Source organism: Gossypium arboreum, chromosome 11 (genome assembly GCF_025698485.1).
Source record: "Gossypium arboreum isolate Shixiya-1 chromosome 11, ASM2569848v2, whole genome shotgun sequence".
In the NCBI taxonomy this organism is placed as follows: Eukaryota; Viridiplantae; Streptophyta; class Magnoliopsida; order Malvales; family Malvaceae; genus Gossypium; species Gossypium arboreum.
In genome coordinates, this window is record NC_069080.1 from 8,991,137 (window position 1) to 9,010,362 (window position 19,226).

Sequence of the window (19,226 nt, forward strand, 5' to 3'; positions counted from 1 at the left end):
TCGTTCATGTAGTTGTAAGTAAAAGAATTCAATCAGAAAAAAAAATCTCAAGACTCGTAGAGCAGGAGTTTGGAGTTTTCTAACGAATATTGTTTTGCGATCGGATAAACGATGACAGTGATAGCCTTGTGGCAGATGAAGCTGTATGGTTGGGGAATGATTATGGATGGAGTTGTAGGTGTTGGGTTAGAATATCTCTGTTCATTGATATAGTTTGCGCCAAGATTTAAGGTTATTAAATTAATGTGAATGATGTTCCCATTGTGTAGTTCCTTGTGGTGATAATAATAATTGTGTTCCACAACTAGCTTCACCCCCATGACGTTAGAAACAAGTCTTGTATGGATCCAATTAGTAGCAAATTCAGATTATCGAAGTAAGAGATATGACTACAATTGTCATAAACAAGTACAGTGTATTATACTGTTAAAATAGTATTCGCCTGTCAAATTATCACCCATTAAGATCACCTGTCGAAGACATGCACTATGTTAATCTGGAAAAGAGTAAATAAAGCCCTGGGAAAGGTGCTGATTACATAGGTTGGGCAAATAAATGTTTAGCTATATATAATATATAGCCCATCTACAACCTCAACTACTTTATCTCGTCGTATCAAAATTGAACCCAGAGATCACTCTACTGAAATATCAATACTTGCATGTCAAAATCTTGGAGCTGCAAATAAGATAAAATAAAATAATTTAAAACGAGCAACAGATAAGAAAAGAACAAAGAAAACAATAATAATAACAATATTATGTCGCTTACCTCCACCAATGGTTGCTTCAGGAAGTCGTTCAATTGAGTACTTGTGCTGAGTGATATACATAATTGGCACACCCGGAACCTGCCAATAAATAAGTTTTATCCATCAGAGTTCAGTTCACATGCAATGCCTGCTCGACTAACTAATCATACATACCTTACGAATCCTTCTCTTCAAGTCCCGATCACATGTAGCAACAATGAAGCATTTGTGCTGTTTCCAATGAAACACATAGTTAATTAGAAGTAATAATTTGCAGAATGAATAAACTTCATGTTTGAAGAAAATAAACAGAAAAAACAAAAGGGAAGGCAGTTATAAAATCAAAATAATAACAGGCTTAGCCAAGACAAACTCTAAATGGAGCAGGCTTGAAGTCATCCCACATAAAATCAAATTAACAGACAATAGAGGTGCCGAGGTGTTATTGCAGATCATCCTTATTAATCCATCTTATCACTGAAGTTTTCTTCAAATTAGACAAGCCACAAAGTTCAGGCAGATTCTTTGAGGACACCAATGCAAGTCCAGAAGTTTACATCTTAAGAAGTCAATAGCCCTAAAGTGAGAGAGAGAGATACTTCAAAGCTCTTTGTTTTTAAATGGTTGAAAGAGGTTCCTCTTGGTTTGTTCTAATCATTCATAATGCAAAACTGCAGTACATGCCTTAAATAATGTGTTTATAGGCCAAAACATCAAGTAAATAAACATCAAATAAATCCTAAATAAATTTTCATAGCAAATTTCCATTGAAAGGATAGAATGATGCTAGCATATAATTGCACATAAGATACTAAGTTCATACCTGTGTAACTCTCTCAACAATACAGTCATCAGCATAGGTTCCTTGATGGACACATGGCAATCTTTCAAAACGAGGATCCTTAGCAATCCTGCAAGAGACAGAGAGTTAGAACACTTATTAGCTAATGTAAGGAAAAATATGGCCAGTGAACTGCAAAGAGATTGTCATTGTCACTATCGAAATAAAATTAAATATGAAATACCAGTTCAGAAATAGCTGTTGAACCAAGTCGTATTGCAACAAATGAATCAAGGTTCCAAAGATAGATTGGGGGCAAATTAAGAAACAAAGACTAACATTTAGAAGCATTGAACCAAGTCGTATTGCAACAAATGAATCAAGGTTCCAAAGATAGATTGAGGGCAAATTAAGAAACAAAGACTAACATTTAGATGCATTTAGCCAGATAAGACACTGCAAAGAGATATTGCATATTAAAGGTTAATGAAGGCTTTACCTCAAAGCTACACGGTACTTTTGGCCCAATTTTTCGAGCTCTGCCATCACACAATCTGTGATGCAAGGAGTGCCTTCAAATGCAAAAGAACAGATTAGATTCAGCAACAAAAAAGGACCAGGATTGTAACTAAAAAAGACAGATTTAGCAATTAAGAAAAATGCACAATGTATTCAAAGTAATGTTTAAAAGGAAAACCAACTCCATAACTCACATTTTGCATATAAGCAGTCCATCATTCCCTTCTCCAGATCCAACTACCAAAGGGGAAAAAATGTCAAGAATTATCAATGACGAGAAAAGGAATCAAAAGAAAAGGGCATGTGGATAAAATTAACATTACAATTTATTTTTTTACTTTGCAAGAGGGGATTATAAATATTTTTAAACAGATCTAATTTTACTATTATCACAGTCAAATTAAACCCTAAAACAGAATTCAAGAGGGCAAGAACTATGTAGCACTTACTTTGTTCTGGATGGAGAAATTGATGAAATTGGTATCAACTAAAACACGATAAGGCGGTCCCAAGGAGGTGTTGTGTGTAAAGAAAAGAGCTGAAGACACGTTCGGCCTGGTCCATATAGCAATCAACAAAATTGGAAAGGAACCAATAAAATCTTAAATTTAAAAAAAAAAAGGTGTAAAGAAGAACTAGAAATGGCATACAAGAATATAGATAAGCTTACACGTTTCTGGGGAGTTTTTCCTTGCTGAGGTCCTTCTTATTAGGGTTCAAAACTTGGTCCTTGTAACTGAAATTTTACATAAACAACAATCAATCCAGATGATTATATCAAACAAAGTAAATTAAAGAGAAGGAAAAGATTTTTTTTATTTTTAATTTTAAAAAAGAGGATTAGGAAAACGGGGAAAAAACACTTACTGTTTAATAGCTTTTTGAGTGATTATTTTCTTCATGCCAGCAAATTTGGGGGCCTTTTTTGCTTTTCCCATGGCTGCAGACTGAAACTTGTAAAAACAAAAAAAGCAAGAAACCTTGAAACTGAAGAGCAACCCCTCGAAACAATAAGATGCTCAGCCAAAAGAGGCGAATGAGAACTGAGTAGAAGATGGCAAAAAGAGGTGAGTGAGGGTTTTGGGTTTATCTCGCTCTGTCTTGCTTTTTTTAACCGACCTTCAATCTGTGAGGCCTAAAAAATAGCCCAATTTCTTTTGGACTTTACACGTAACTGTCCTATCTCTGTTAGATGGTGTAATTAAATTTCTTTTTAATTGTTAATTGAAAACTCAAAACTCCCATCCAATATTTAAATTCTTTTAAATAAATATAAATTGAATTTGAGTTCCACCTTCATATTATATGGTTTTAATTTTATATATTATCTCGTTTATATGAGATAAAGGTTATACATAATACTATATTAAAAATATTAAAAATTATGTTAAGTAGATTTCTTTTAAAATTATTATAAAAATATTAAATAAAAATAATATAATTTTAACAAAATTAAGAAATAATATGAACAAGCTTAAATATGCTTAATTTAGTTATTTATAAATAGGAATAAAATTTAAAACTACACGTGAACTTTGTTTCAATATGTAATGTTATACATGATATCTTAATTTGATTTAATTTTTATAAATAATTTATATTATTTTTTAAAATTACTAATATCATTTTTATGTTGTATCATTTTATGTTTGCATAGTATTAACACAAATAATTATATTTATTCAATAAAAAATAAATTGATATTTATTTTATTAAATTAAATTATTTAATTAATATATATAATTACACGGAATCAAATTTTATAAATAATGTTCAACATTGAATTATAATTGATTTATAACTTTACATTGGAGTAAGTTTGAGTTACATGTTGTAATATTATTGTCTGCTATTTAGCGTGTATAATTAATTACGTGGTTGAGGGTTTTTTTTTTTTTTTATGTACAACATCATTTTTGCCATTTGTGTCAAGGCAGAGTGTAACTTGCGTACAACATTGGTTATACAATTGTTGGTGGTTTCATCATTTAAAACTGAAAATGCTTGGAACATGCACTGCACAACGTGGCCCAGCCCTACCAACCAGCACAAGTCAATGTTTTCTCCAGTTTTCTCGCATGCATTTTTCATATTTTACTCAAAAGAATCAGAATCTCCCACACTTGCAAATCATCAAACTTTGTCCTAATTCCTTTTCATCTTTTCTTCGTCGGAGTTTTTTGCCGGCAAGACCCTTCCCTTCAAAGGTGCCTTTCTTGGTAATCTCGCACGTTCTTTCTTTTCTCGATCAATTTCTAAGTTAAGAAAGAAAGAAAGAAGGCTTAGATGGAGAAAATTTATGTGCTGGAAATAACCTTAATTTCTGCGCAAGGACTTAAGGAACGACTGGGTACGAATACGAGTCACCAAATGAAAACTTACGCCCTTGCTTGGAACGATTCCTCCTTCAAGCTCCGCACTTGTATTGACCGTGACGGCAACGAAAACCCAACCTGGAAAGATCAATTCCCTTTTAAGGTTTCATCGGATTTCCTTTCCCATGAAACCTCCGGCGTTTCTATTGAAATCTTTGCCGTTGGTTTCCTCCGCGACACCCTGTTGGGACCATTCGGTTGCTAGTCAGTGACTTTCTTCGCTCCGGTTCTGCCTTCAATGCTGTAATGATCCGTCGACCTTCTGGTAGGATCCAGGGGGTTCTCAACTTTGACATGGCGGTTTTTGACGGTGCCGATGTCCCAGCCTTCAACGGCGTCTCAGCCATCAGTTTCCGTGATCTTATAGGAGGGAAAGTTCGTCCAATGACACCTCAAAATCTAAACTCTCTAATCATGAGAATTCGTTTCGTGGTTCTGATGATAAATCGGAGACAATGATTCGACGACTTCGTCATTATCGCCAGCATCGACGGCTTCGAGGGAGTGGGATGGGATAATTCAGGGAGTAAAGAAAAGTAATCACATGAAATCTTCAGCCTCCTGTGGAAAGTTGTATTGCGAAATGGAGACGCCTAGTAAGGCCGATAGACTCAGCCCCTTCATTTTCAATCGAGCGGAAAGCTTTAATGAAGGGAAATTGGTGAACGTACGATCAATATTAGCTTTAGAAGATTGAGGAAACAAAGACCCAATCTTTGCATGTTTGATTTGCAATGTTTCAGAAGTGTCCTCGCCCGTGTTTGCAAGAGCAAAGACTAATTATTTTCTTGTATTCAAATTGATAATAATTTTTTTACTTGTATTCAAATTATTTTCTTGATTGTTATTTGTCAATTACGACCACTGGAAAAAGTGCATAATTTCTCAATTATTTACGTGAAACATGTTCTAAAATGGTTTTTTTCCCTTTTTGATCCAAAAAAAACTGGAATCTTTTGGCTTTATACTAAGAACAGGAAAACGAAAGGAAATTTTATCAATACAGCGTTTTGGTATTTCTATAGAGCAGCCCGTGAATTCACTAAATAGGTGACTTGTCTTTTTGTAGTTGGGTTTGGGGCAATGGCCTTAAATGAAAATTTTAAGCTGGGGTTTGACAAAAATATGAATTTTCCATGTCTAGAAGCCCATAGCTTAGCAGTAGTAGCCTAGAACTAATGAGTCCAAGTTAGTAGCTCATTTGACATGTGATAATATCGGACAAATTAGCAAATTATTTAGGGGTCTAATTAAGGCTTTCTCGTGTCATCAAGATACAAAGTATAAAGTTTCCCAAAGCTAGTTTCTTGATTCTGTATATCGATGGGGATCTGGGTTTCTCCCTCCCTCAACACTGCCGATGCGAAAGTACATTGCACTTTTCACCAATAACAAGAAGTGTAAGAAGGCAACTGTCGATTTGTTGGCGGCTAGTAAATGAATGAATGAAGTTTTATAAACTTGGGTGAAGAAGCATCAACTTAAATGCATTGGGAGACAGTGTAGGTGGTAAATAGCACAAGCGACGCAGAAGAGAAGGGAGACCACATGTTTTTATTTGACTCAGAGCAAGCTGGCAATGGCATTATCAAGGTCGCAAAAAAGCCGATTAATGAAGTTTTCTGACGGTCGAAAAACTTTTAATTAATTGGACTATGAGAGGCAATCTGTGCAAATTTGATTTCTTACTTTCTTTTTTTCTTCTCTTATCCATGGTGTCAGATCTACGGAAGCTGACAGCTACGGCTCTGGTCTGCTTTGCTTGTCTTTCCCTTACAAATCTCCGGATTTTGCGCCAACCATTCGGTTTTCCTGTGTTTCGTATCTTTCTTGACTTGACGGCATGCTTAATGCTCAATATTGATGACTCCTTTCTGTCAATATCGTCTTTCGCTTAAACTATTTCTCCCACTTTTTAACAATTTCCATCTAAGTTCTAGCTTTCTATTTAAACCATTTTGCCATTGTTTCAATTAAACCCCCTTTGCTTTCGTTAGTTTTATGAATAAAAATATTGCACGAAAGAATATGTCTTGTATATATACATACTAAATGAATTATCTTAAAACAATGAGTAGTGATGTTGAAGGTGCTGGTATGCTATGAAATGTTATGATATTGTTGCTCCGATACAAACCGACACTCTTAAGCAAATTCCACTGGAGTGGTGCTTGAGTGAGGTTATACATATGTTTAACAGTATACAGGTTTCCAGTTTCTGTACGGATTTTTTCAATAGTAGTTGATAAATTCAAAAGTAAATACTAAATGTGTGGTAATAGCATCTTGTTATAGAAAAACACATCTTTCTACACTCAAAAAAGATTATAGACTCGCAGATTAAGTCTTAGTTCGAGTAGCATTGACATTATTACTAGTACAGAAAGATGTAAATTTGAATATTTAGATATTGTATAAAAAAAGTAAATAATAAGAACGTATAATGATATTAATCATATATACATGTACGAATTGATTTATTAAATATCAAATATATTTATCTATGTTAGAAGTTTATTTTAAATCTGAATATCTGAGAAAGAGACCCAATTTGTCCCAAACGTTCAAATTCAATTAAGGATATGTAGGCTTAAGAGCGAAGGAAAACGGGTGCGCATTTGATGAGTACATGTAATACTTTTCCCTATGGTTCAACTGTTGTTATATTTCTTTTCTAGATACTTGCCTATTTCGATTCTGACCCAACAATCACATTACATGATTACAACCAGACCCAACACAAAACCCTTTAAAGAAATAGTAATAAGAAAAAGAAAAATAAAGGCAAATATATAACAAAAGCCATATATTTCGTATAAATATTCATCCATATAATCATATGTATGGTTATATATTTATCATACACTAGTTTTTAATTTTATAATGTGATTTTATATGATTAATTTTTAATTAATTTTTTTAAAATATCATATTCTTAATTACTATAATTAATATAAAATAATATTTTTATTCAAATTATTGAATCTATTAAAATATATTTATTTATTTAATATTTCAATAAAAATTATAATTATAATTAAAGTATTTTTAATATTTTGATGCTCAATATAGTCATGTAATTAATGTAAAACAAAATTATTCAAAATAATAAGTAATTAACATAACTAAAATATATCAATTATTTTGATAATTCAAATATAGTACTAATAAAAATTTTATGAAAAAATTTGATATATTGTGAATTAAGCTTTTCACCACTCAATTTTTTTCTTAACTGTAAATTGATCTTTGTAGATAATATATAATTAATATTTTTATATTATATTATAAAATGTTATATGTGAAATATAAGTTTATTTATCATATAAGTGATTAAAATTTATTATTTAAAAAGGTAATATAATTTTTCCTTTTTTTCTTTTCTTACTAATGGAAACATAATAATGTAAATATATAATAATTCAATATAAAATTTAATTTTTTATTTATTATTATAGAAAATCATTTTAATAAAAGTCTTCTTTTTTCTTTTTTCTTTTTTTGTATAAAATGACATAACTAAAACTTAAATCGATACTACTCTAGCCAGTATGTATCCTTCAATATCTTCATGTATAACTCCAACGACTTCGGACTATACGTATGGGTACCAAGACCATGATGACCGGCCAAGTTTGCCATTCTATCTGCTGCCCGATTCCCCTCGCGATGAACATGGCAGACCTTCACTTCCCAATCTCTCCTCAGCATCCTCCAAATATCCCTTAGCACAGCATTATTCCAGCTCCCCAATGATTGCCTGGTGATCAAGTTCACGGCTTCTAAACTCTCCGTCTCCAAAATGATCCTTCTTATTTATGAATATGAACCAATTATTTTAGTAAATTTAAAATTATTTATAAATAATAAAAAATTTAAAACGTTAAATATAGTAATATAATGGACAACAAATGTTATATTGGTCAGTTCAAAATTTCTGTAAATTTGTGCTTTAATATAATATAATGTAATAGGGATAGATTCATTTACATCAATGTAATTTTACACCCTTTCAGTATATTTTTGTACGATTAAAATTTTAATGATTCAACCGTCATATTTCATATTCAATTCATATATATCATTCATATCAAATTTGACATATATTTAAAATTTCTAACTATTTATTTTATATAAGAAAATTTTTAATTGTTTAATAAATATTAATATATATAGTATTTTAGATCGATGTGATAGATATATTGGATTAGTTCAAAATTTACATATATAATAAAGTACAATTATATCCATAAATTCAATGATTGGTTCATTAAAATATCAATCATACAAAAATATACTGAAACAATATAAAACCATTTTATTTTATATATGTATAAGTGGATATCACCCCTAATATCAAAGATCAAAGATGTGTGTTGAGGGCGAGTATCTACTTTGGAGAGTCTTACTCCCTCAACGGTAGAGGTATTGTTCTTGTGATGTTTATGTTTGGTTTTAGCCCCGGATATTATCTTAGTATTATTTAAATATTTTTTTTATTTTTTTATTTATTGAGAAATATTTATTATAATGATTTTTTTATGTATTTGAGGTATTATATTTTTTAAATTTATTTTTATATAAAAAAACTTAATATAGACAGGTTAGACCGGATTCGAGTTTTAACATTTTTTTATTTAGACCGAACTTAACAAAATTTCAAATCTATTTTTAAATCAAACTAAACCCAGACCTAAAAAAATATATCTAAATTTTTTATTTGACCGACTGGGTACATGGACAACTTTAATACTTACCCTCACCGATGTGGATATTTTTAGGAACACCCCGCAAGTTGCTCAAACAAATAGGTAGTGGACATTAGGTGTGGCTGCACGCGGGACGCCCCCGCTATAAAGTCCGCTAAACACACTCCATATTTTCCACATTTTAGACCTTTTTCCATATACTGTTGCCCTCCATTTTCCATTCCACCCCTCGTCATTCGCCACTAGTTTTAATAAATTCCAAGACCAGTCCAGGCATTACAACTACTCCCAGTTAGCATTACAACGAGTCAATAATAATAATAATTTGGTGAAGCTTATACATGTTTGCGTCGATCCTATTCCTTCTCTCTCTTATTCTCTCGATATGAATAAAAACAAAAAAAAAAACATTATAGAAGTGGTTAATAGTGTTGGAAGCCTAATCGGACGTTGGTTGATCATGTTCAACTTGGAGTCAAAGTTAGAACAGTTGGTGTTTGGATTTTTGTCTTATATAAATATTGAAAAATCACTAAAATAATATGAATAAAATAAATCATTATTACAATAATATGGGTTCAAATTTAAAAAAAAAAAATTGGGTCAAAGGAGGTGAAAATCGAAATGAGAGATATCAATTTGGACATTAAATTTGGATTTTAGATTGGATTGATAAGGAATCCAATTTATGTCAAGTGTGTAAGCTAAGGGGAGCCACACTTGATATAGATTAAATTCCTCGTCAATTTTTACATGGTCCCTCTGCTTATAAATTTTATTTTAAAATAGCATGTTATTTTTAAATTAAAATATTAAAATTTATATTTCAAATTATTATAAAAATTTAAAATATTTGAAATACAATTAGTTTTAAACATGAGAAATTAAAATTTTTAGTTAAAAAATTATAGTTACAATTTTAAATTGAAACCTATATGTTACTTTTAAGTAGTTTTAATATTGGTATATTTACTAATAATAAAAATACAGAATTTTAGTTGAAGTCTTTAAGTTTTAATAAAAAATATTGAATAACCACGTCTAGAAAAATTTGAAGATGAATAAAATAATGAACTTTAATGATTGAAACCACGCTCGAATAATGTAGAAAAGAAACTAGAAATATCTTTTTCAATATTAAAATTTGATTATTTAAAATATTAAAGTTTTATTATTTTATTCATCATTAAATGGCCTGTGTGTACAAAAATTTCAATATACCATTCACTTTAAAATTATATTTAAAAATAGCATGTTATTTTTGGTATTAAAAATTGATTACTTAAAATATTAAAGTTTATTATTTTATTTATCTTCAAATTTTTCTGAAAAGTGATTATTCAATATTTCTTAAGAAATAGAATACTGTTATAATTTAAAATAAGTTTTATTTACAATTTGATCATTAAATTATATTCATTTGTTCACATTAGTATATTTTGGTACTTGAACTATAGTTTCATTATTTTTTTGCTCCTTATCGTTAACGGTGTTAAAAAAATCAGCAACCAAATGGAACATGCCACGTGTCCCTGTTGATCAGTGATGTGGGTGTTGACTAGACCAAAAAATTATTAAAAATTGTAAAAGAATATTTTAAAATATATAAAATTGTAAAATAATATTTAAAATTAACTGAAATCATAAAAAAAAAATTGTAGACTACACCATTAGTCACTAAACTATAAGTTAGTTTTTGTTTAGATCACTTAACCTAAAAAAAGTTACAAATTGATAACTGAAAAATTCAAAAGTTTTCATTTAAGTCACAGGACTATTAAAATAAAGGTTATATGGCTTTCTTTATTTGCACTACCTGCACCAATTGAAAGTTCTCTTTTCATCTCTCTTCTATAACTCAATTTTTTTATGAAATAACTTTAGACATCATAAATTTGGGAACCAAAATTTAAATAATTTTTTCTCTGATCTTCAACACTGACTGTTAAATCAACTTGGATCTAAGGTATGTTATTCTACTCATTAATTAGTATTGATTCATTGTATAAATTATTGAATCATCACTTGGAGCTCACCGGTGAAGCTTTAAAAAAAAAAAACCTTAACAATCTAATGACTTAGATGAAAACTTTCGAATGTTAAGTGACCAAATTGTAACTTTTTTTAATTAACTAAAATAAAAACTTATCTACAATTTAGTGGCTAATTATAAAATTTACCCAAAATATTAAAAGAGCGTATGAGAAAAAAAAAGAAAAAAGGAAAAGATAGCAACACACTTTTATAAGAAAAATGAAAGCAAATCGGTTGAATACAGCTACTTTACTTACCGTAACAACAACATCGAAACAAATAATCCATAAAATCTCAAGTAGTCGTAATTATTTATATAGATACGAACACTATATATTGTTAATAATTAGACCGACTGCTACTGAGCGTGCCCTCTGACCCTTGCTGCTAAAAATATCGTTTTCAATGTTCGGGTTAATACCCCTTTCAGTGTCCTGTCTTTGACTTTCACATTATAAGTATATACAAATAAGGCAATATGTTTTATATTCTACATATATTTTCCGATACAATGAGTGGGTATTGTAACAATGTTTTATGATTAAACCCATATCGAAAAGAAATAGTAGGTTATAGGTAAATATGTTTATAAAAGTTGAGCAACATATTAAAAAAATTAAAAAAATAAAAAATGAACCCGTCATTTTAATAATATTGTAAGTGAGAAATGAGTTGATGTGCACAAAAATGCTTGGCTGGAAAGAGGTCCACTAGTGGTGATGCCACTATCAACTTTTTTTTCTTTTTTCAGTTTCCCATTAATACAAAGCAAAAACAAACATTAATATGTCACTAAATATCATTAAAAGTCAACTCAGTAGTGTTAATGTTCACTATCCGTCGGCTATTCGATTTATTACCGACCAATTCTGGGTTTCATTTTACATGCATTGCACTGCATGGTGCCACCAACCCGCACCAATCAACCAAAAGGAAATTTGTGGCCAAACACACGCACACCCACAAAAAAGGAATTTCAGCTTTTGTTTTTTTATTATTGTAAAAATAATTTTTTAAATAAGTGTATTTCTTGAATTTTGAGTATGTGTTTTTTTTTCTCTTACAAGATTGTTATTATTTTAATCAATAATTAAAGAGTGAAAATCAGAGTTTTATTTTGTATTGTTGGAACAATTTAAAGGATAGTGTATAGAACTAGACTATTGATGAAGATTTGATAAAATAAAAATAAAATTATTTTACCATTAAATCACAACTAAAATAAAAATAACGTCTTGATGAGCAGGAAAGCAATATTTGGGGTGAGCAAATCCCAATTTTATAATATGATTAAGTTGGTGTGGAGAGTTAAATTATATTGATTAAATTAAAGAAAATAAAAAAATTATGTGTATTATTATTTAAGCCTTAATTGAGTTGGTGTAACTCGTTAATATGATACCAATTTTATTAAGAAAAATATAAAAATATTATTTTACAATTAAAATAAGTTATATTATTCGAATGTAATTTAATTTTTTATTATAAAAAATCAATAAAAATGTTCAAATCTGTGATTTAAACCCATGCTATTTACATCAATAAAACATTAATTTTACCATTGAATCAAAGCTTTGTTTTAATATGATATTTATATTTTAGTTTTATTATGCATATTTTATTACTTCCATCAATTATATATCAATATTATTATTTAATCATTAGTTGAGTTAGTGTCAAGTCAATCGGACACCAACTCAACCAAAACCAATTAAAATTTTATAATTTTATCATGCACACTTTATTATATCTATCAATTGTATATTTATATTATTATTTAACCCTGATTGAGTTGGTGTCATGAATCAATCAGACATCAACTCAACCAAAACCAAATATAATTTTATATATGAAATTTGAGCCCGTGACATTTGTATTGATAAAACTTTAATTTTACCATCCAACCAATATTTTATCTTTAAATATTTTGTAAATTCTAATTTTATTATGCATATTTTATTACCTCCTTTAGTTGTATTATAATGTCATTGATTGAGTGTGTGTCACAAGTTAACATGAAATTAACTCGAGATTTATTACAATAACATGATAAATAAGCGTAGTGCATTTAATATTCTTAATCTAATGTATTTATGTGTTTAAATTTAATTTTATTCACAATTTTATCTATTTTTTATTTTAATATCGTATATATTGCATACCGATTATTAATTAGTTTCAAATTATATATTTCATTATTTATTGTATATACAACATGGTATTCTAAGAACGTAATATTCACATGTGAGTGGTTGAATTTTTAGTAAAATAGTAAAAGTATTGATGTGGTTTCACATTTTATTTGTTCATTTATATATAAATACCTATACTAATATTTAAGCTCCTAATTGTGTTTCGTCATGAATCAATCTCCACAAACTCAATTAGGAAATTACAAAATGTTATTCGTAATTAAAACAAGCCATATTATTTTAAGGTGCTTTAGTCTTTTATTTTTACAAAAAATACATATGATGAGATTTGAACTTACGTCAACTAAATTCATAAAACTTTAAATTTACCAATTAAACAAAACTTCATTTTAATGTACTTTTATATATTTAATTTAATATGCATAATTTATTATATTCATCATTATATATTTATACTTATTATTTATGTTCCTGATTAAGTTGGTGTCATGAGTCAACTGGGCACTAACTTGGTTAGACAAATTATAGAAATGTCATTCCGTAATTAGAATAAGCCATATTATTTGAGGATATTTTTGTCTTCTCATTTTAATAAAAAACAATAAAAAATGTATATTGTGGGGTTTAAATCTACGCTGATTGAATTAGTAAAACTTTAAATTTATCGCTCAACCAAAACTCCATTTTAATGTGTTTTATACAATTTTACTTTAGTGCGGATTTTGTTATTTCCAACGGTTGTATTTCTATACTTAGTATTTATTAGTGTCACTCATCAACCAAATCTCAGCTTAGTTAGGAAATTACCAAAAAAGTCTTTTAAATTATATGATTTTGTGTGTATTTTTGTCTTTTTCTTGTAATTTTATAACCAATACAAATTTATCCACAACGGATTTGAATCAAGTACACCATGCATATAATTTTTTATTTACCGTATGAATTAAAGTAATTTTAGTTTTTATTTGAAACTTTAATAAATATATTTGTGTTCTAAATTTTATATATTTTTGTATACGAATAATGTTGATTGAGTTAGTGTTACAAATGAATGCGGCACTAACTCAGAATCAATGAAAAACAATTGTATTAATTTATTATTATTAATCCAATGCGTTTTTTGTATTTAAATTTAGTTTTACTCACAATTTAATCTATTCTTTTCATTTTGATATTGTATATACGTATGTGATAAGATTTCTAATACACACATACATCAAGGAGAAGTTAGAAATTTTTTTGAGAGGCGAAATTAAATTGCATATTTTTACGATAATAAAAATATATTTTCACAATTTTAATAGCTTATATCTTTATAATTTTTAAAGAATTAAATTAAATTATCATTATTAGTTCAAAATTTATAAATTACAAATAAATCTAATGAAAATGTTAGAGAGAACTGAGACACCTACCAATCCCTTTTAACTTGGATACTAATATACATATATGATAAGATTTTTAATATATATTATATTGCTGAAAACTATCCATATAAACCACTGCTCACACTTTTTTTTTTGCAAGCATTAAATTTTAGTTTTACTTTTTGAAGGAGATTTTGCTTTTGTTTTCCTTATCCGTTCGTTAATCTATTTATGTAATAATTCATTATTAAATGATCTTATTCTTACTTTAAATATATATATATATATAATTACACGTGGTTTTTGACATTTTAAGGTCATAAACAAAATAATAAATTAGGCCATTTAAAAAATATATAAAATGTAATATAATAAAAAGTAAAAAATTTTGGACCTTAAAAGATGAAATATTTATAATAAAAATTTAAAAGCCTTAACTATTTAATTAAATTATTTTAGTTTGAAAATTATTTTATGATATTAAAAGTTGAAAAATATTTTTTAAGCCTCTCTCAACCTTAAACTTTAGGTAATCAGATTCTCAAACAATCCTAAAAACGGATCTACATATAATGTAAAAGAACACCGATTTTGAAAATAAAATATGGTAATAATAGTTATTAAGAATAAATTTATTCTAAAAATAGTGCCTTCATTAGAAAAAAAAAACAACTTATATTGATTAAGATAGGTGGTTTTGAATACGATTCAAACACATTGTTAACCTCCCCCTCCAATATTTGCGATATTAACTAATTTATATTAATTTTGAAGTGATTTTTTTTGAAGAAATATGAACAAAATTTTATATAAGTATATTAATGCGACATTAATTCAATAATACTATTTAAATATTTAATTAAAACAATTATATAAAGTCATTTTAGGAATAAAAATAATATAATATTTTATTTACTTTTTCTAAAATAATATAATAATTTTCCTATCCTATCAATAAAATCAACATCTTGCTTGAAGACACCTCAAACTTTCATACCTTCTCACCCCACACTTATTTCGTTGTTGTCATTTTTTTAGACTAAAAGGAAAAGGAGAAAATTCAAAAAAGAGAGAGAGGAAAAAAAAAAGAGAGCCACGCGCTACACGCGCTCCCTTACCACTCTCCGTTTATTTGTTACTTTCTCTGTCAGTACTCAAAATATTCATGAACATAGCATCCTTTACATAAACCGGTTTCTCTCTTTCATTCCTTTGCCTATCGTTTTCCTTTTTTTTCTATTGTTTGTTAAAAACACTGCTAAGGAAAACCGAAACCAAAATCTCTTTTCTCTACAATGGGTTTTGCGCAGGAATTTATTATGAGCCGAATCAGGAGTAACCCTTTCACTGTTCTCTGTTGTTTTAAGGGGGAATAAAAAAGAAATTACATATTGTCTCCGTTAATCTTCTTTAAATATTTCATTTTTGAAGTTATATTTCACTGCCAATGATCAGTTTTTTTTGTCCTTTTTCATGTGAGCTTGATTTTTCTTTGTTTTTTGTTAAATCTTGAAACTTTATCTGAATCTACCAACACCCATTTCTTCAGTTATCCCGGAATCAGCTCCACTACAGGTTCGTGAGCATGTTTTCTGGGAGAAAAATTTTCACTTTTTTTTATTGATCCGTTTCCCTATCTTTAATCTAATGATTTTTGGTTTAGTTGGTGATGCTGCTTGATTCTTTTAGTTATGTGGGGTTTTCACCTTTGATGTTTGATTGATAGGTAAGGATGGCCTAATCCTTCTTTCTTTTTACCTAACATTATTTATTTATTCTTAAAACGTTTTTGTTCTTTTCTTTTTCTTTTTTTTTTTTTTGGGGGGGGGGTGCTAAATTCATGAAAGATTGTTTATTTAGCTGAAAAGAACATAATTTGTTTTGGATTAAATTCTCTTACTCGCAAGAAATCTGGTTAAAAAAAGTGTTTCCTTTTTATATAACTTTGATGTTACTCTCTGTAAATGCTTTTCTCCTTTTTTCAAGTAACAAATGATTCACATTTTTCTGTTTTTGCTTCTGTATATATCCAATGATAAGGTCTTTTTTTAAAATTTATTGATGCAGTTAGATTGATTCTCCTGTGTTTGATATTATCTCCCTCTTAGAGATCAGAATTCTGGCATTGTCCTCCTTTTGAGGTAACATTAATTTAATATGTTGGTTGATTTGTTCCCTTAATCGTTTGTATCTCCTTCTAAGTATGTGTCTTAGCTATGATACAGATGATTAGATGCCTTAAATTTTTATGTTTCTTTTTTTCTCCCTTCATCTGAGGTTTTTTTGGCTGTGTGAACTTGGTGCCAAATCCTTTTATTGGCATGCATGTAATCCCATAGTTTTAACCCCCCCTCTTTTTTTTTTATTGAATTGTTTCCTTCCTCAAGCTTCAAGTTATGGGTTTTGTTTTTTTGTTCTTTCATGTTCTTATGCTTGGCAGCTTAACACGGTTATGCAGTCATGTTTCCATACAATATGTCACATTTTAATCGTCCTTTTCATCCTTTCCTCTTTAAAATTAGCCCAATGTGCTTCCAGTACTTTTTGCTTTCTCGTCGATTTTGTAGTATGCTTCATACTAAGGCATGAATAAATTTTTTGCCATGCCTTTCTTATATCAATCTGTTATATATGTTCAGGTCCCTTGTGTTTGGACATGGCCTAAGATTTTTAATTAGTTCTTCATGATTTCTTGCTTTATGTGGTGACAGATTTCCATTTACTTTCTCTTTACCTGCTTGGTTTGATTTTGTGAAGAAATTTGTTTTTGTTTTTGTTGAATTCTCAGGAAGTTTCTTTAGCTGTTCTTCATCATGAAGGGAGAGACTTCATGGATCAGCCATTGCTTTGATGACATGTCAAAAGAAATTGGTGGCTTAGATTCGTTTTCGGAACTTATTGATGAAGGTAACAAAGAAACAGCTGCGGTTTCTGTGGACTTAATCCTACCTGATGACTTGTTAGAACGGATCTTGGCTTTTCTCCCCATCGCTAGCATTTTTCGAGCTGGTTCTGTTTGTAGAAGGTGGCATGAGATTGTCAGTTCCAAAAGGTTCCTATGGAACTTTTCGAATGTTTTATCGCAAAAGCCTTGGTATTTTATGTTTACTAGCTCTGATGAACCGGTTGGTTATGCCTATGACCCGATCCTTCGAAAGTGGTACGGCATTGAACTGCCTTGCATTCAGACTCCTAACTGGTTTATTGCTTCATCATGTGGCTTGGTTTGTTTCATGGACAATGACAGTAGAAGCGAGTTGCATGTCTGCAATCCAGTTACTAAACATTGCAAGAAGCTCGAGGATCCCCCTGGTCTGAAATTCCCTGATTATAGTGCGCTGTCGATCTCAGTGGACAGGACGTCACACAATTATGCTGTATCTGTTGTGAAGTCTAAACAAGTTCCTGGGAATTTCTTCCAATGGGACCTTTCAATTCATATTTATGATTCGGAAACTAGGATGTGGGCAACCTCCTTGACTGAGGTTTTGACAGGATGGAGGGGTGGAGATGAAAGTGTGATCTGTGATGGGATTTTATACTTTCTGATATACTCAACTGGGGGTGGCACACCAGAAAACCGGCATGGTCTAGTTACATATAGTCTCTCTGGTCGATCATCTCCGTTGTTGAGGAGTTTTATTCCTGTGCCTGGCCCTCTTACTTGCGGTCGTCTGATGAACCTAAAGGAAAAGCTGGTTGTGGTTGGAGGTATGGGGAAGCAAGACCGGCCTGATATAATCAAGGGGATTGGAATCTGGGTTCTTGAGGGGAGGAATTGGAATGAGGTTGCTCGCATGCCCCATAAGTATTTCCAAGGGTTTGGTGAATTGGATGATGTTTTTGCTAGCAGCGGTACAGATGATCTCATATATATCCAGAGCTATGGTGCTCCAGCTCTTCTTGTTTTCGACATGAATCAGAAACTATGGAAATGGGCGCAGAAGTGTCCGGTATCAAAGAAGTTCCCTCTTCAGCTTTTCACTGGTTTTTGCTTTGAACCTAGACTCGAATTTGGTCCTTAATTGATTTCTGATTGGTTTGAGGGTAATTCATCCCAAATTCCCACCATTCCTTTTTCCTTTTTTGGTTCTTTCCCTTTGGCTTTTATTTTGAGTTATTATGAATTATATCACTGTCCAAAAGAAAATCACACAGCGGGTAAAGGTGGTCATTTATGAAAATTGAAGATATTAGTAATTCTTTTGCATTGCCAAATCTTTTATCTGCAGATTAATAACTTTGTCTCTGATACAAGGATTTTTCATTCATTTTTGGAGTATTGATGAGTAGAGAATTTACTGTTTGCCTGCTGCTGCTGCCTCTTTTATTACACTCCCATCACACCTACAGTTTAAGTTAAGCTGGGAATGCCATTAAATTAGAACATCGAACCTTCATTTACTTTGCATTAAAGAAGTGGTAATCGAACCACAGGGAAAAGAGGTGAAATCTATCGGTTACCCTGTGAGGCATTTTTCTTGTTATGGTTTTTTGTGTGGAACCCCACTGCATATCATAATTATCGTTATTATTT

The 19,226-nt window shown here is 30.0% G+C and overlaps 3 protein-coding genes across 4 annotated transcripts; 2 read left to right on the forward strand and 1 right to left on the reverse strand.

Annotated features, from left to right (window-relative positions):
• Positions 1-337: 337 nt before the first annotated feature.
• LOC108470998 (uncharacterized) lies at positions 338-3,186 on the reverse strand. Its single transcript, XM_017772546.2, has 9 exons — positions 2,919-3,186; positions 2,722-2,787; positions 2,501-2,606; positions 2,246-2,288; positions 2,032-2,104; positions 1,575-1,662; positions 926-982; positions 772-850; positions 338-678 (listed from the first exon to the last, which is right to left on the reverse strand). The coding sequence occupies exons 1-9, from the start codon at positions 2,987-2,989 to the stop codon at positions 665-667; spliced, it is 597 nt and encodes a 198-aa protein (XP_017628035.1). The 5' UTR covers positions 2,990-3,186; the 3' UTR covers positions 338-664.
• An 886-nt stretch (positions 3,187-4,072) lies between these two features.
• On the forward strand, positions 4,073-5,314 carry LOC108471355 (uncharacterized). Its single transcript, XM_053022313.1, is given in 2 exon segments — positions 4,073-4,599; positions 4,602-5,314. Coding segments are annotated over 2 exon segments (546 nt in total). The 5' UTR covers positions 4,073-4,337; the 3' UTR covers positions 4,886-5,314.
• A 10,366-nt stretch (positions 5,315-15,680) lies between these two features.
• Positions 15,681-18,889, forward strand: LOC108474017 (F-box/kelch-repeat protein At3g61590). 2 transcript variants are annotated; one of them, XM_017775880.2, is made up of 4 exons: positions 15,681-16,264; positions 16,353-16,415; positions 16,757-16,830; positions 17,478-18,889. In XM_017775880.2, exon 4 carries the CDS (start codon positions 17,503-17,505, stop codon positions 18,712-18,714), a length of 1,212 nt encoding a protein of 403 aa, XP_017631369.1. In that variant the 5' UTR covers positions 15,681-16,264; positions 16,353-16,415; positions 16,757-16,830; positions 17,478-17,502; the 3' UTR covers positions 18,715-18,889. The 2 variants fall into 2 exon arrangements, with proteins under 2 accessions (XP_017631369.1, XP_052878109.1); XM_053022149.1 differs by having other exon boundaries at positions 15,681-16,415.
• Positions 18,890-19,226: the final 337 nt, after the last annotated feature.

Coding starts and splice junctions, on each gene's coding strand:
- LOC108470998 (XM_017772546.2), bottom strand. CDS start 2,989: ATGGGAAAAGCAAAAAAGGCCCCCAAATTTGCTGGCATGAAGAAAATA. Junction 2,289..2,500: donor ATTTCTCCATCCAGAACAAA/GTAAGTGCTACA, acceptor CCCCTTTGGTAG/TTGGATCTGGAGAAGGGAAT. Junction 1,663..2,031: donor AAGTACCGTGTAGCTTTGAG/GTAAAGCCTTCA, acceptor TGTCTCTTGCAG/GATTGCTAAGGATCCTCGTT.
- LOC108474017 (XM_053022149.1), top strand. CDS start 17,503: ATGAAGGGAGAGACTTCATGGATCAGCCATTGCTTTGATGACATGTCA.